This window comes from Leopardus geoffroyi, chromosome X (assembly GCF_018350155.1).
Source record: "Leopardus geoffroyi isolate Oge1 chromosome X, O.geoffroyi_Oge1_pat1.0, whole genome shotgun sequence".
Lineage (NCBI taxonomy): Eukaryota > Metazoa > Chordata > Mammalia > Carnivora > Felidae > Leopardus > Leopardus geoffroyi.
This window is the reverse complement of record NC_059343.1, coordinates 12,396,017-12,411,490: the sequence shown is the minus strand read 5'-3', so window position 1 is coordinate 12,411,490 and position 15,474 is coordinate 12,396,017. Positions and strand designations below refer to the sequence as shown.

General features: G+C 42.2%; 1 protein-coding gene across 2 annotated transcripts in view; it reads right to left on the bottom strand.

Annotated features, from left to right (window-relative positions):
- Positions 1-1,687: 1,687 nt before the first annotated feature.
- ZRSR2 (zinc finger CCCH-type, RNA binding motif and serine/arginine rich 2) overlaps positions 1,688-15,474 on the bottom strand; it is a 29,258-nt gene continuing 15,471 nt past the window's right edge. For both annotated transcript variants that reach the window (XM_045472549.1, XM_045472550.1), the window contains exons 8-11: positions 11,195-11,408; positions 5,991-6,046; positions 5,118-5,227; positions 1,688-2,618 (exon numbers count right to left, since the gene is read on the bottom strand). In XM_045472549.1, coding sequence (XP_045328505.1) covers positions 2,158-2,618; positions 5,118-5,227; positions 5,991-6,046; positions 11,195-11,408 — 841 coding nt within the window. In that variant the 3' untranslated portion in view covers positions 1,688-2,157. The remainder of the gene's footprint in view (positions 2,619-5,117; positions 5,228-5,990; positions 6,047-11,194; positions 11,409-15,474) is intronic.

Below are 15,474 nucleotides of genomic sequence, written 5' to 3'. Positions count from 1 at the left end.
CCATGAATGCCCAAGGGAAAAGACCCCATCGTCTCATAATTACCTTGAGCACAAGCTGGTGTTTATCCCGTTTTGTCCTCCATGATCTGTGAAGGCCATTCAGCTCGGAATACCACCTTTAATTGTGTATATCTTGACTATATTTAGGAAAGTACTGAAGAACACTGGATTTAGGGATAGTTATTCTGCATTAGTGAGTCCAGTAGACAATGACAGTTTTCAATCGTTTTTAGGGTAAAGCAAGCATTTAAAGTTGAACAAATCAATTTGTAAGGTAAAATGATTTCTGGACCATACTTAAAAAAATTTTTTTTATAATGTTTATTTGTGAGAAACAGAGTTATGAGTGGGGGAGGGGCAGAGAAAGAGGGAGACAATCCAAAGCAGGCTCCAGGCTCCGAGCTATCAGCACAGAGCCCAACACGGGGCTCAAACCCACAAACTGTGACATCATGACCTGAGCCAAAGTCGGACACTCAACTGACTGAGCCACCCAGGCACACCTGGACCATACTTTCTTCTATAGACTACATACTACAGAACTCATTTTTTCGTTTTTATTTTTTTAAGAACTCATTTTCAACAGATAACCACTCAGAAATCCCAATCTTGAAATTTCTCTTCCTCTGTTGGCTTCAGTATTTTGTGCATCCTTATTTCCAAATCTCAAGTTGCCAAATGCCACATACTCTGCAATTCAGTATCTCCAGTATGTCAATGGAAAGGTTACTAAGGAAATTAAAAACATATGAAGTATGAGAGCATCTTTTCTTCTTTGTGATCTGAAATCTAAGAATGGTATTTTTTGGCCTTAAGCCTTTTTTTTTTTTTTCTTTAAACAGGTCTCTGACCATTGTTTTTTAAATGAGAATTCCTTTAACAGTAGGCAGTAGCAACGATCCTAATTTTCCTGAAAATGACAAAAATAAGATTTACCTCTCTATAAAGAGCTCCCCAACACACTATAAAAAAGATGAACCCCCCCCCAATGTTAAACCTCCACCTGAGAAGGCGCTGTGAATAAGGGACAGGATGGAGTGGAAAAACTGACTTTACCTTTCAAGTACTTTATTTAGTTCTTTAATGTTTATTTTTGAGAGAGAGAGACAGAGTACAAGCGGGGGTGGGGCAGAGAGAGAGGGAGACACAGAATCCGAAGCAGGCTCCAGGCTCCGAGCTGTCAGCACAGAGCCCGGCGCAGGGCTCGAACTCACAAGCCGCGAGGATCATGACCTGAGCCGAAGTCGACGCTTAACCAACTGAGCCACCCAGGCGCCCCTCCCCCCTTTAAGTACTTTAAAGCAAAGTGAGTTTTAAAGTCAAAAAGCTGCTCAGCTATTGCATGTAGAGAAATCCAATAGATTATTAATAAAGGGCAAACAACCAGATTTAACAGCAATTAAATACAGAAAAAGTGTCTGGCTTAACCAATACATAGAGAAACAAAGAGTTAACCATAAAATTTATCAAATTGGCAAAGATTAAAATTTTACCAAATTGGCAAAGATTAAAATAACTTGGTGTTGTGGGAATAGAAAAATTCATTATTGAAAGAGTAAAATTTTTGCAGCCTTTCCAGAGGGCAATTTGTAAATGCTTCAGTAGTCCTATCTCTTGGTGTAATGTAATTTATCCTAAGGAAACCATCAGAAACGTGTGAAAGTATTTAAGGAGATCCACAGCAGGATTGTTTATAGCACTGGATTCTTTTAATCGTGCAAAATTAGGGAGAACTTTAAAATCCAACAATTAGGGATATGGTTGAATAAAACTGATAGACCCGCACCATGCAGTGAGAAAAGTAAGAGGGTTGACAAAATATGAGGTTTTGCATAGGAAGAAAAGCATATTCAACTGCAGCCACATATGATCTCTGTGTAAAAAATATTTGTACACATCCGTAAGAAGAGGAAAAAGACTTAAGCAATGCTCCAGTGTTGCTTATCACCAAGGGTTAGGATTACAAGTGATCTTCACATTATCTATACATTTTGTGTCTTCTATGCTAAACACACTGATTCTCAGAGAATAAAAGTATTTTGAAATAGGGTTCTTTCTGCCGGACTTGCTAATCCATCGAGCTCAGAGCCCTCTACTACCCAAGTATGAAGCAGCCATCACAAATAAGATGTATGATCATTTCGGAACAAAATCGGTTTATTTGGATTTGGGACTCTGCGTCGTCCTGTCTCTGCTGCCTGACCTCCTCCTGCCACGACTCCTGGACCTGGAGGAACTCTGGCTCCGGCTGGCCCGGATGCGGCTGCCATCCCTTTTTCTTCCTCTACTGCGCGAACTGTGCCTCTCGCGACTCTTTGACAGGTGTTTGTGAGACTTCTTCCCCCGGTGGCTGCTTCTCCTTTTCCTGTCAGCTTCCCCATTTCTCTTGTAGGAATGCGACGGACTAGGGCTTCTCCGCCTCCTGGGCCTCCCGTAGTAGTCGTCGTGGTGGCCCATCCTCTCTCTCCTGTCTGAGCCCTTGCCAAATGAGGAGCCAGTCCGATCTGGAGACAGGTAGATGTCTCTGTTAGCCTCCCAAAACTCATTGTTGGGATTTCGGAACACGTGGAGAAAGTTGCAGTGTTTTCCTCTCGGACACTGTTGTATTTCAAATAAACCTGCAATGGCACAGTGAGGAAACAGCATTTACTGCTGGCACTTGATCCTTTTCAGAGGGTACACTGCCGATGTTTGGAGGTGACAGACCTATCTTCTCCTGCGTATGTGAAAGGGGCTTACAGGGGAGCTTGGGTGGTTGATCGGTTAAGCGTCTGATTCTTGGTCTCGACTCACGTCATGATCTCACGGTTCGTGGGATCGAGCCCCGCATGGGGCTCTGCACTGACAGCTCCGAGCCCGCTTGGGGTTCTCTCTCTTCCTCTCTCTCTCTCTCTCTCTCTCTCTCTGCTTCTCCCCTGCTCTGTCTCTCCATAAATAAATAAGAAAATAAAAGGGGCTTACATAAATTGATGGCATAGCTCTGGTTCCCAGAATTTTAAAAATATTCAAATGCTCTAACAAATGGCACTGTGAAAAGGTAACAAGCCAGAAGTTTTAATTAACCAGAGTCTCCTGTTCCCCGACTGCATGACAGTGTGCAGCGCAAGCGAACAAATGGTGACCACATCCTTTTTTTTTTAGGGTTGCACCATCCCACTGATGGACAGTGTAAATCCCTAACACTGAACACCCAGCCCTTCGGAGTCCCTGCCTTAACACTTTAAGAAGATGGTAAACACTGGCCAAATGCTTTTAAATTTATACCAAGTGCTTGTAATATGAAAGATTCTTGTCAAAGGTAAAATCTATCTGAACGATTCAGAGATCCTCGTGAGGTTTTCAAACTTTTTTTTTTTTTCAATTGGTAAATTCCCCAAATATGGAAAACAGTGAAAAGTGAAATCCCTCCACACCACACGTTATAAACAAAAAGTCAGGATGGACCAGAGTCCTAAATGTAAGATGTGAAACCATATGACTCTTTGAAGAAAACATACAAGTAAAATCTTTGGGACACTGGGCTGAGCAATGGATTCTTAGATAGGACACGAAAAGCACAAGCAAAAAAAGAGAAAAAAACCAGATTAAATAGATTTCATCACAACTAAAACCTTTTGTGCTTTACAGGACATGATCAAAGTGAACAGGCAGCATAATGGGAGAACACGTTTGCAAATCCTACATGCAATAAGGGGCTTGTCTGCAGAACAGATCAAGCCCTCTTACAACCCAGTAATAGAAAGTCAACCTAATTAACAAGGGGCGAAGTATCTAAATAGACATCTCCCCAAAGAAGTTCTACAAATGGCCAATAATGAGGACACATGAAAACTGCTCAATGTCATTAGTTACGAGGGAATATCACAAAGTGGTTATTTAAAAAACGTGAGGGGCGCCTGGGTGGCGCAGTCGGTTGAGCGTCCGACTTCAGCCAGGTCACGATCTCGCGGTCCGTGAGTTCGAGCCCCGCGTCGGGCTCTGGGCTGATGGCTCAGAGCCTGGGGCCTGTTTCCGATTCTGTGTCTCCCTCTCTCTCTGCCCCTCCCCCGTTCATGCTCTGTCTCTCTCTGTCCCCAAAATGGATAAACGTTGAAAAAAAAAAAAAAACGTGAAACCGTCTCAATGTCACACCCAGAGGTACCTCACTGAAGTCACACTGGATTCCCAGGAACCGACAAAAATAACCACCTTTGGGGAAAAAACAGTTCCGTCTCTTGCAGCCCACAAGCTTTCAAATGTAAGACGGAAAAGTTGGGCTTTCCAAAGGAAGGAACTCTAAATTATCACACACACACCCCCCGCCTTCAATAAATGGTTTTTAAGTGACAGCATCCATTGAGACCACGCTGCCAGAGATAAAGAATTCGAAAATCATAGATTCTTTTTAATAGCAGGCTTTAAGCAGACAAGTGTAAAGCCAAGAAAGGGAAAGGGTAAGAGAAGCGCTCCCCTGAGGCACGGATCGCTCTATCTCTTTGCTCCCGGAATGGTTCAACAATAAAGAGTTTGGCTAAGCCCATGTGACAGAGACGAAACAATAATGAGGCCTTCAAAACTGCCAGCTATTCAAAGGACAGACTCCTTCCTGGACGCGGCAGCCACACCGCGATGAGTCCGTCTGACCGAATGCACCCTCACCACACCCCACCATCATCGCTCTCCACTGCACAAACGCATGTCTTTCGAGCGAGGCAGGACATGTTATCATGTTTTAGGTGGCAAAGATGACAGGAGATTCGTTAGGGATAAAGACGGGGAAACAAACCAAGCTTGAGTGAGGGGAGTCCCTCTGACCGCCACGAGGATGACGCAGCTTCCCACTGACACAACTCCCAGGCTTCCTCAAGTTTTAGAGCCCAGGACTGAGGACCAGAACACGGAGGTTCTAGCCTCCACTCTGCCACCGAGACACTGGGACTTCAGTCACCTTATCCATAAAGTGACCCACAAGTCTATTACAGATCTAAAACGGGAGGGCCTTTATAGGACGACCTCTGCTCGTCCGGTGTGAGGCAAAAGCTATGTTTCACCCCTTTAAAAGACCGCTTTTTCCCTTAAGAAAGCCCTCTTCTACAACACTGGAACGAGTGGCGTAAAACCACTGTGCTGTATTTTACCACAAATTGCCATTTTCCACCGAGTCACCGGGCAGAATTCGCACTGGAGCTGCCGTCCCGCGTACCATCGCCCGTTAAACAAAGACAAGGCTGCTTGGCATTCTTCTTCCCTTTAAAAAACACACATTAAAGGGTGCATTTTACAGTAACTTTCTATTACGTAGATAAGCCCTACTGGTAATTAACCCTTCTAGTAGTTTATCACAGGACCACCAAGTCCACCGCTTTTACTCGAAGGAGTCCTCATGAGAGCATTCAAGCTCCTGACGCTCACAATCTATTCAGGAACACTTCGTACTAACCCTCTTGAGAGGTTCTGACGAATGGCCACCGGCCGGAGGCAAAGCTGCTTAAACCAAAGATCCGACCATTCAAAACGCAGACTGTCGGAGCCTCTCCTTTCTCAGCTAGGACTGCTAGTTTTCTTATCACAATGGTTAATTTAACCCATGAGCCATGGCATGGCCCAAACCAGCAGCAAGACAGGCAGAAAAGATACACGGATTGCTTTCTCAGTGGGCCAAATGCACGGAGATTACTTGGGGCTGCAATTTCTGGCTCTTTCACTGTATACTTTGCTGTTCTCTATTCTAGATCCCCCTTTCCAGTTTGTATTTTAATTATTAAAACTATGTAAGTAAAAAATAACCATTGCAAAAGACTCAAAACTATGTTAAGTGTACAACGGATAAAATACAAATGCATTTTCAAATCCCTTCTATATAGATTTCTATATTAGCTCTTGATATTTACATTTTTAAAAATACCATGCATATGAAAGCGATATATTTAGTGGAAGAACCCCAGATGGCAACATAATCACAACACTATACCATGACAAAACGTGAAAATGTTTATGTTCCAAATACTTACGATTGGTACTGAACATACACATTGCCTCTCAGGTGAGGTTCCAAGTTGCAGCTGACCTAAGGAGCAATGAAAAATTTGATTTAAAAAAATGGAGGAAGGGGCACCTGGGTGGCTCAGTTGGCCAAGCGTCCGACTCTTGGTTTCTGCTCGGGTCACGATCTCACAGCTTGTGGGTTCAGGCCCCACGTTGGGCTCCACGCTGACAGTGCAGAGCCTGCTTGGGGTTCGCTCTTTCCTTCTCTCTGCTTCTCCCCAGCTCGTGCTCTCTCACTCTCAAAATAAATAAATAAAACTTAAAAAAAATCTTATGAAGAAAAATGAAGGAAAAGAACCCCCCCCCCCCCACCTCCCAGGTCATCACAGGCATCTTGTCCAGAGTAACACTACCAAAAGTAGTTATCATTTGAAGATTCCAAAACCCAGATACGATACCACTCACAGGTCTATTTAAGGCATGCTTCAGCACACAGCAGTGTTGCAGGCCCCAATTATTTGATCCCTGTTGATTTAGATTCATTTTTCATAGATGTGGAATGCTTCACACATACATAAAAATATAGAGAACAAAAATCAACCCATACATACACCACCCAGATTCAACACTAAGGCTTTCTATTTTTGACTAAGAATGTTTAAATATGCAAAACATGAAAGACCCAGTTGAAACCCCTCCTGCCTATTTTCCCTCCCCCATCACACGGAAGAGCACTAGCCTGAGGCTGGCGTATCCTTCACATTGCAAATGGAAACACACACACATAGCTATATGCACACAGACAGGCATATACACATATGTGCATGCCATAAAATACACAGGTATATTATGTATAGACAGGTCTATTATGAATAAATGGGGATATTTTTTGTGAATATATGGGTATATTTATGTTTACATATGCAAAGAAACTTGTATATGTATTGACAAATAATGTATAGTATTGCTTTGTACATTTAAAATTTTTACAAAAATAGCGTATATTTTACATTCTTTTTTCAAGGTATCATCACATAAACATGACTCATTTTAACTATATGCTGGATAGATCAAATTTTCAAATTTATTTAGCTACTCCTTTAAATGATAAATATCCAAGGTGCTTCCAATTTTTCATCAGCAAACAGTGCCGCAATCGGCATCCCTGAACGTGTCTCCATGGGTAGGATCTCTCTGGTATGCATAATTAGAAGTGCTGTCCCAGTTATACGTACCTTCCACTTCACTAAGTATTGACAAAGTGCTCTCTGAAGTGGTTTTGCTGATGGACACTTCCTCACCCAGTCTGAGTATTAACAGAATTTATAACTTTTCACCTGATAGGTGTGAATAATCTCATTTAATATGCACTGTTCTATTACTAGTCAGGTTGAACATTTGATCATTTGCCTTCAAAAATGACAAATCTGGACACACAGATCAATGGAATGAAAGCTCAAAAATATACCCACGATTATATGGTCAATTAATTTTCAACAAAGGAGGCAAGAATATGCAATGGGAAAAAGTCTCTTTTATAAATGGTGCTGTGAAAACATGCAAAGGAATGAAACCAGACCACTTTCTCACACCATACACAAAAATAAACTCAAAATGGATGAAGGACCTAAATGTGAGACCTGAAACCATAAAAATCCTAGAAGACAGCACAGGCAGTAATGTCTCTGACATCAGCCAAAACAACATTTTTCGAGATAAGTCTCCTGAGGCAAGGGAAACAAAAGCAAAAATAAACTATTGGGACTTCATCAAAATAAAAAGTTTCTGCACAGCAAAGGTAACAATCAATAAAACTAATAAAAGGCAACCTATGGAATGGGAGAAGATATTTGTGAATGTCATATCCAATAAAGGGTTAGTATCCAACATATATAAAGAACTTATACAACTCAACACCCAAAAAACAAATAATCCAAGTAAAAATGGGAAGGCAGGGGCACCTGGGTAGCTCAGTCAGTTAAGTGTCCGACTCTTGGTATCAGCTCAGGTTGTGATCCCACAGTTGTAGCTTCAAGCCCTGCATCGGGCTCCATGCTCAGTGTGGAACCTGCTTGGGATTCTTTCTCTCCCCCTCTCTCTGCCCTCCTCTGCTCGTGGCTCTCTCTCTCAAAAATAGATACTACACCTTTTTAAAAATAATAAAAATGGGAAGACATGGCGGCACCTGGGTGGCTCAGTAGGTTAAGCATCTGACTCTTGGTTTTGGCTCAGGTCAAGATCTCATGGGTTTGTGAGATGGAGCCCTGTGTCAGGCTCTGCACTGACAGTGTGGAGCCTGCTTGGGATTCTCTCTCTCCTCTCTCTACCCCTCCCCTGCTGTTTTCTCTCTCTCTGTCTCAAAAATAAACATTTAAAAAAAAATGGGAAGACACTAACAGACATTTCTCCAAAGACATCCAGATGGCCAACACACGAAAAGCAGCTCAACATCACTATCAGGAAGTGCAAATAAACACCACAATAAGATACCACCTCAAACCCCGTCAGAATGGCTAAAATCAAAAAGACAAACAACAAGTGTTGGCAAGTATGCAGAGAAAAAAGAACCATTGTGTACCGTTGGTAGGAATGCAAACTGGTGCAGCCACTGTGGAAGACAGTATGGAGGTTCAAAAAATTAAAAATAGAATCACCATATGATCCAGTAATAGTACTACTGGCTATTTACCCACGGAAAATGAAAACACTAATTTAAAAGGACACATCCTGGGGCGCCTGGGTGGCGCAGTCGGTTGAGTGTCCGACTTCAGCCAGGTCACGATCTCGCGGTCCGGGAGTTCGAGCCCCGCGTCAGGCTCTGGGCTGATGGCTCAGAGCCTGGAGCCTGTTTCTGATTCTGTGTCTCCCTCTCTCTCTGCCCCTCCCCCATTCATGCTCTGTCTCTCTCTGTCCCAAAAATAAATAAACGTTGAAAAAAAAAAATTAAAAAAAAAAAAAAGGACACATCCACCTTTATGTTTATAGCAACATTATTTACAATAGCCAAATTATGGAAACAACCCAAGTGTCCACTGAAGGGATAAAGAAGACGTGGTAATATACAATGGAATGTCCTTCAGCCATAAAAAGAACGAAATGTTGCCATTTGCAACAACATGGATAGAGCTAGAGAGTAGAATGCTAAGCGAAGTAAGTCAGAGAAAGACAAAGACCATGATTTCATCCATATATACAATTTTTAAAAATAAAGGAAAAAAAAGGAAACTGAAAAACTAGAGAACAGATAGTTACCAGAGGGGAGGTGGGGTGGGGAGGGAAGGGGGATGGGTGAAATGGGGGAAGGGGATTAAGAGTACACTTATCTTGACAAGCACTGAAAAATATACAGAATTTTGGAATCACTATATTGTACACCTGAAACTAACACTGTATGTTAACTATGGTGAAATTAAAATAAACTTAAATTAAAAAAATAGGACTTGTTTTTTTATTTAATGGTATAAGAAAGTCCTCAAATATTGATACAAATGTTTAGCTTTTATTTTCAAAATGAACCTACATTGTTACAAATTTGTTCTAGAGTATTTTTATTAGAGTATCCACAAAGAGGCAGATCCATAATGATAGCTTCTAACCCCTTCCTTAGAAGGAGGACTAAAAGGCCTGGGGAGGCCATGTCAGTTACACCAGCAACTTTAGAGATCATTTAATCCAGTGGCTCCCAAGGACCCATTAATTTTCCATGATAAATTCAGTATTTTGGAAATTTTCTTACCAAACACCTTTCCATTTAGAACTTCCAATGTGATTAGCATGAGCTTGGCCAATAAAATTCTAAACCAGAAAAAAAACCACGCCATGGCTAGCGGGTGCAGCCCATTAGAACGAATGGTGGGGTCCCCACTAAGCAGGTGGAAGTTTTGAAAGCAGCCGCACCACTGACTTCACAGAAGCAGTATAACGTAGGCCCACAGGTGGTCCCACAGATCAGAACGCACTGATGTAGTCAAAGTCCCTCCCCTTCGGGATGAGGCAGAGGCAGGAAGAGGTAAAATGACACGCTCAAAAGCCCAGAGCTACTCAAAGCACGCAGACTCCTCCCTCGGTCGCGCTGCTAACGTGCTACTGTGCCGTGTGGGGCCAGCCCTTCCACTCTCGTGTTCACTGCCTGTGTCGAGAAGTGGTGTGAAGACTGGAAGGAAGGTGCACGCCACAGAAATAAAACATAAAGGGGGAAGAGAAATTTTAAAATATTTTTTTTTAATTTTGCACTCAGTGGACAGAAGTATAGCTTTGGCTTCCGTGAGTGCTGCTGGTGCTTAGCAATTGCTCTGTTCCCTGGCTATTACACCTTGCCCCTGGTCAGTGCCAACGAACAGGGGGAAAAAACAGGATTTTATTCCTTTTTTTTCCCCTCCAAATTATGGGACGTTTTCCCCACCCTAACACAGCAAAATCATTCAGGTTCGGATCTGAGCAAATCACAGATGAGGTAGGAAGCCATGTTATGCTAGGATTCAATTCCTGGGTCCTGAGAGCAGCAGCTATTGACCTCTGCCTTTATTCTTGCCTTAAGGAATGTTCTCAAATAACTATCTGTAACCCGAAAGGCTCTTTTTTTTCACCCAGGATGCTGCACCACAAGCCATGATTTGGAGAACACCGTGTTCAGTATTGAGAGTATTGAATGAACAAAAACAATGTCAAAAAAAGGAATCAAGGTTTCTTTTCTAGGGTAGCTCCAGAAGACCGAATAGGTTCCTAGGATGGAGATTGCAAGCAGGCACCATCAACAAAATGCAACAAATTCAGTAAGTGGTGTTCCACTGTATACACTGCGGCTCTAGGTGAGATCCACTACAGTTGGAAGGGAGGGGGTGCATCCTCTGTCATACACAGCCTCTAAATGAATGCCGGGATGGTTATGTGCAGGACCTTATGCTGAGAGTTCATAGGCTGGGAAAGAGTTGGACTATAAAGGTACTATGAATAGATGAGAGATCCTTCCATCCATATAGACCCTGGAATCCAGGAAATAGCATACTAGTACACAGGACTTCATGCAGTCCTCTACTGCACAGACACCGACGCAGGGGGGAGGCCAAGGAAATCACATTTGAGCGCCTGGGTGCCCACCAGTGGACTAGGCACTGTACCATCACACACACCCAACCCAGGCAGGGAGCCTACACCCTAGCACTCATGTCCTACGGGGCACTTTGGTGGGAGGTGAGCAGTCCCCTCCTTCATGTGCATTGTGCACGCCCACCTTGAACTGGATCACTTTCCCAACGTTCTTGAACTCGGGAAGCACGTCATCATAGAAGTCCAGGAACTGCTGGTAGGTTTCCTCTTCACTGTACTCTAGGCTTGCATCAGGGTCATAGTCGTCCCTTCTGCACTGCTCCATCCCAAATGTCGTAAACATGCTTTTAATCAGAAGTGTGGGACTCGAGGATGGGAAATTGTGTTTACGTGAGCACCTGCATACGAAAGGGAGACTTAAATGCAGCAGTCCAATAGTTACAGTATCAAAAGCTCACTTTAAACTTTGGGATAGAGACCCAAATAACTTGGTTGTTTCCACTTACTTGCAAGATAATAAGCCCTATCCAGATGTCCAATTTCAACACCTAAACTGTTCTAAGACTGACCAATATACTTGCTTTCATGAAGATGTAAAGTTGGGAATTATTTCCAAGTTCATATGCCATTCAGATGCCTTTTGGTGATGCTCACAAAGCCTCCTACATGTAAAAGTGCAGGAAAAAAAAGGTCCACTGCCATGACAGATTGTGGTGACAGCACGAAGATACTGGATGTGGAACTCAGGAGGAAGGTGAGAACAATACGATCCTGGTTCCATACAATCTTCAACTAACTCCACGCTTAGAGAATATAATCTAAGAGTTTCCAGCTAACGGAATACTTCAATTTCACATGTGTATAGCATTTCATGGTTTCTGTGGCATTTTTATATTTATTCCTCTGATCATTGCAACCCATTAGGACAGTCAGGGCCAGTATTTTCCCTACTTTGTAAAGAGGGAAGCTGAGGCCTAGAGAAGCATACTTATCCAAGTCACATGGCTGGTAAGAGAGGATTCAAGAGATCTGAGTTCACCTGTCTAATGCCTGTTCATTATATGGTGTGATGAATGCAATTAGTTTTCATGTAATGAAGAGGGTAACCATTATGAAGAACATTTTTTCTTTTCACAGTTTAAACTGAATCATGTTATACCTGAATATTTTAAGTCTTTTATATGAGTTTACTTTATTTACTTCCTTCTCCAAAAATGAGGGGCAAAAAATGTAGTTCACGGTTCTAAATCATCAAATTTTCCTGATTAGATTTCTATTAAAAAAATTGGTTGAGGCAAAATTTTCAAGAAAAAAAAAATCCCCACAACTTAGGAAGAAAAAAAGCTGAAGAAAAAGGCAAGTGTTAGAAAAATCAATGGCCTTGAAATGCCTAAATGTTGAACTCCTACTCACTTTCCACATCTGTAATACATCTGTGCACCGAGAGACAACGCATACAAAGTGCCTCCCATACATCATACCCAGTACAGAGATGCACAGTGTCCATTAATGTGAAATGTACAAAGGACCCTCCTATATAGATTCAGTTAGAAACCTTGTGATGAGATCCATCTTCCCAAGTAGAGCTACCAGCAATACAGAGAGTGAAACCTCAACCTGACTACAAGTGTTGGTGGTGAATCAGAATTTTCCAATTACGAAGCACATACAGACTTCAACAAGAAACCAATTTAACAAGGTTAAAATTCTGCTCATGGGATTATTACATCTGAATGAACTTGGCTCTAATTCCCAGGGTGTCAAATGAGCATTTGAGTTTTGGAACAGAGCCAAAGTCCCTGTCTAGGGAAAATCCCCACTTGGCCTGGAGACAGTCCATACAATCAGAGTTCATTCAGGGCCAGCCCTAAAACGCCTACTGAGAAGTCCTCTCAGACAAGAGAGATCTGGGAAGGCAATCTAAAGGTGTGGTACCAAACCTGTGTGACTCCCAGAATCACTGGAAGGAACGGAGATTTCTCAGGTTCTGTTCCAGACCATCTGTTAAGGGCTCAGGGTGGGAAACCCATATTTTCACAGTAACTCTCCCCACCTGATACTGAAGGTCACCCATGTTTGCGAAGCCATGGTTTAGGCTTATCATGCAGTTAGTTGAGTAGAGAGTAAGATTGCCACGAAATCACATAATAAGACATTACCCTAGCCCAAGGTCGGCCCGTGAACCATATGGTCTCCAGATGCCCCCTCAGGTATAGCCAACTGACTACACCTCTTTTTCTCTTCCTGAGGGGATACTCAAGGTCCCCACTACCTTTGTCCTCCAGAGAACCAAGTTACATCCTGAAATTAGGCTGCAACCATTTATTGAAGGTCTCTGTAAGAAACATTTTTGGGAGGGGCACCTGGGTGGTTCAGTCAGTTAAGCGTCCAACTTCGGCCCAGGTCATGATCTCACAGTTTGTGAGTTCGAGCCCCACGTCGGGCGCTGTGCTGACAAGTCAGAGCCTGGAGCCTGGTTCCAATTCTGTGTCTCCCTCTCTCTCTGCCTCTCCCCCACTCATGCTCTCTCTCTCTCAAAAATAAACACGAAAAAAAATTTAAAAAAAAAAGAAACATTTTTGGGAAAATTTTGTAAGCAGCTGTTAATAAAACATCTATCAAAGTGTCCATCTCCTTACTCCAGGTCTTTACGCAGTATTCCATGGGAGAAACATGTAGAATCTGATGCCTGGAAAATCTCTGTCTTTCCGGAGATACCACTCATTCTTCCTTTTTGGTAAGAACTAAGTGAGCCATTATCTGCCCAGGCTATGTTACAATCCAGGGCCAAATGTACCGCCCATTCACAATAGGCCACTTTCTCCTCCCTTCCTTGTTCTCCATTTCTCTGGGTAAACTTAGTGCAGTAGATTACGAGCCCTCTTTAAATCACTCCTGGAAATCAGTGAATTATAAATATTCTGATAAATAAGTTTTACTTTTCATCAGTAATTATGTTTTCAGGAGGAAAAAAAAATAGAACTCCCCTCAAAGCTGTGACTCCAAGAAGTATCAATTCCAGAAAGGTTCTAGAATTGAACTGTGTACTAATTACGAAAACAAAACCACCGAAGAAATGCTTAGGTTATGGAAGTGTCTGTCTGATAATGGGACAAGCCTCAACAGCAAAGAACGGTTGTGTGAGTCTGGAGCAAGTCACCGCAGCCCTTTGTCGAAGAGGAACAGCTTCATTGTCTGAAGGGATGGCGCTGGATTTCAAAATTGCTCATTGCATAGAATCTGATTTCACAATTCATCACTGGAATGATGAAAGTACCCAAATGTTCCCAATTTCACGTGCCAAGGAAAATACTAAGAAATGTTCACAAACTAATCTGATCACTGCCAATTATCTCCTTGAAACGATTCTCAGGGCAGGGTTTTGAGAGCCTGACAGTCCGCTCTCCTTTCGGCAAACAAGTACTGCTGGCTGATTGCCTGAAATCATTTAGGCCATCTCCCCTTCTCTCATTTCTGCCCATCGAAAGGAGAATTTAGAATCACATGAGCACAGTCTTCCAATTCAAGGAAATGCTAGAAATACATCATAAACGAGAAGTCCTTCAGCTAGAAAACTTTAAACGCAATCTGGTTCAGCTACCCACACAAATGTGAATGTGTATCGAGGCTCAACAGTTCTCTTTGGTGGGGGGTGTTTAACATCAATTATGACTATTTCTTGATGAAATTAAGTAAATTTCAGGAAACACTTCTGAAGGTACAAAGGGGAATAAAGTCTCTTCTCCTTTCCCTAGTTCCCAGTTCCTCAAGAGGATGCTTCCAGTACTGACCGCATCCTGTGAGCCCTTTCACAGATATTGTAGGTTTACACAAGCCCAGCTCTAAATTGTAAATGGAGCCACGCGTCCCATGTTAGTGGCTCTCAATCCCAGGGCACATGAGAAATGTCTGAGGGCCTTTCAACAGTAAGGCTGCCCAAGTCTCACAGATTTACTCAACTTAAGGTAGGACACAAACTTTTCAAAGCTTTCTAGAGGATTCTAACGTGCACCTGGATTGAGAACCATTGCTCTTAAAAAATGTAAAAGGGCATGAGGGCTTAAATGAGAAATGAAAAATAAAAAATAAGAGAAAGTTCATATTTTCAAAGAAGGAAATGAAATTCATGGCATGGATAATTTTATGAATCAAGTGAGCAACAACATAAAGTTTTCTCATTAAATACATATGAATTTGCTTATTCATATCCCTTTTGGGATTAACAGGACACTAAGAAATGATCTCTTCTGCTGAATGCTTAGTAATGATCAGATTTTTGTCTTGGATAGATTAATTCACCATTATGAATTATTTATCTACTTTGAGTTGTTCATTCATAAATAAGCCAAATTATAAAAATCATCAACGCCTGGCATATACCATTTAAATATCTGCTAAATGAATGAAGACACTGACACTTAGTTCTCCACATGAATGTCCTGTTTCAAAAACACTGAGCCACAA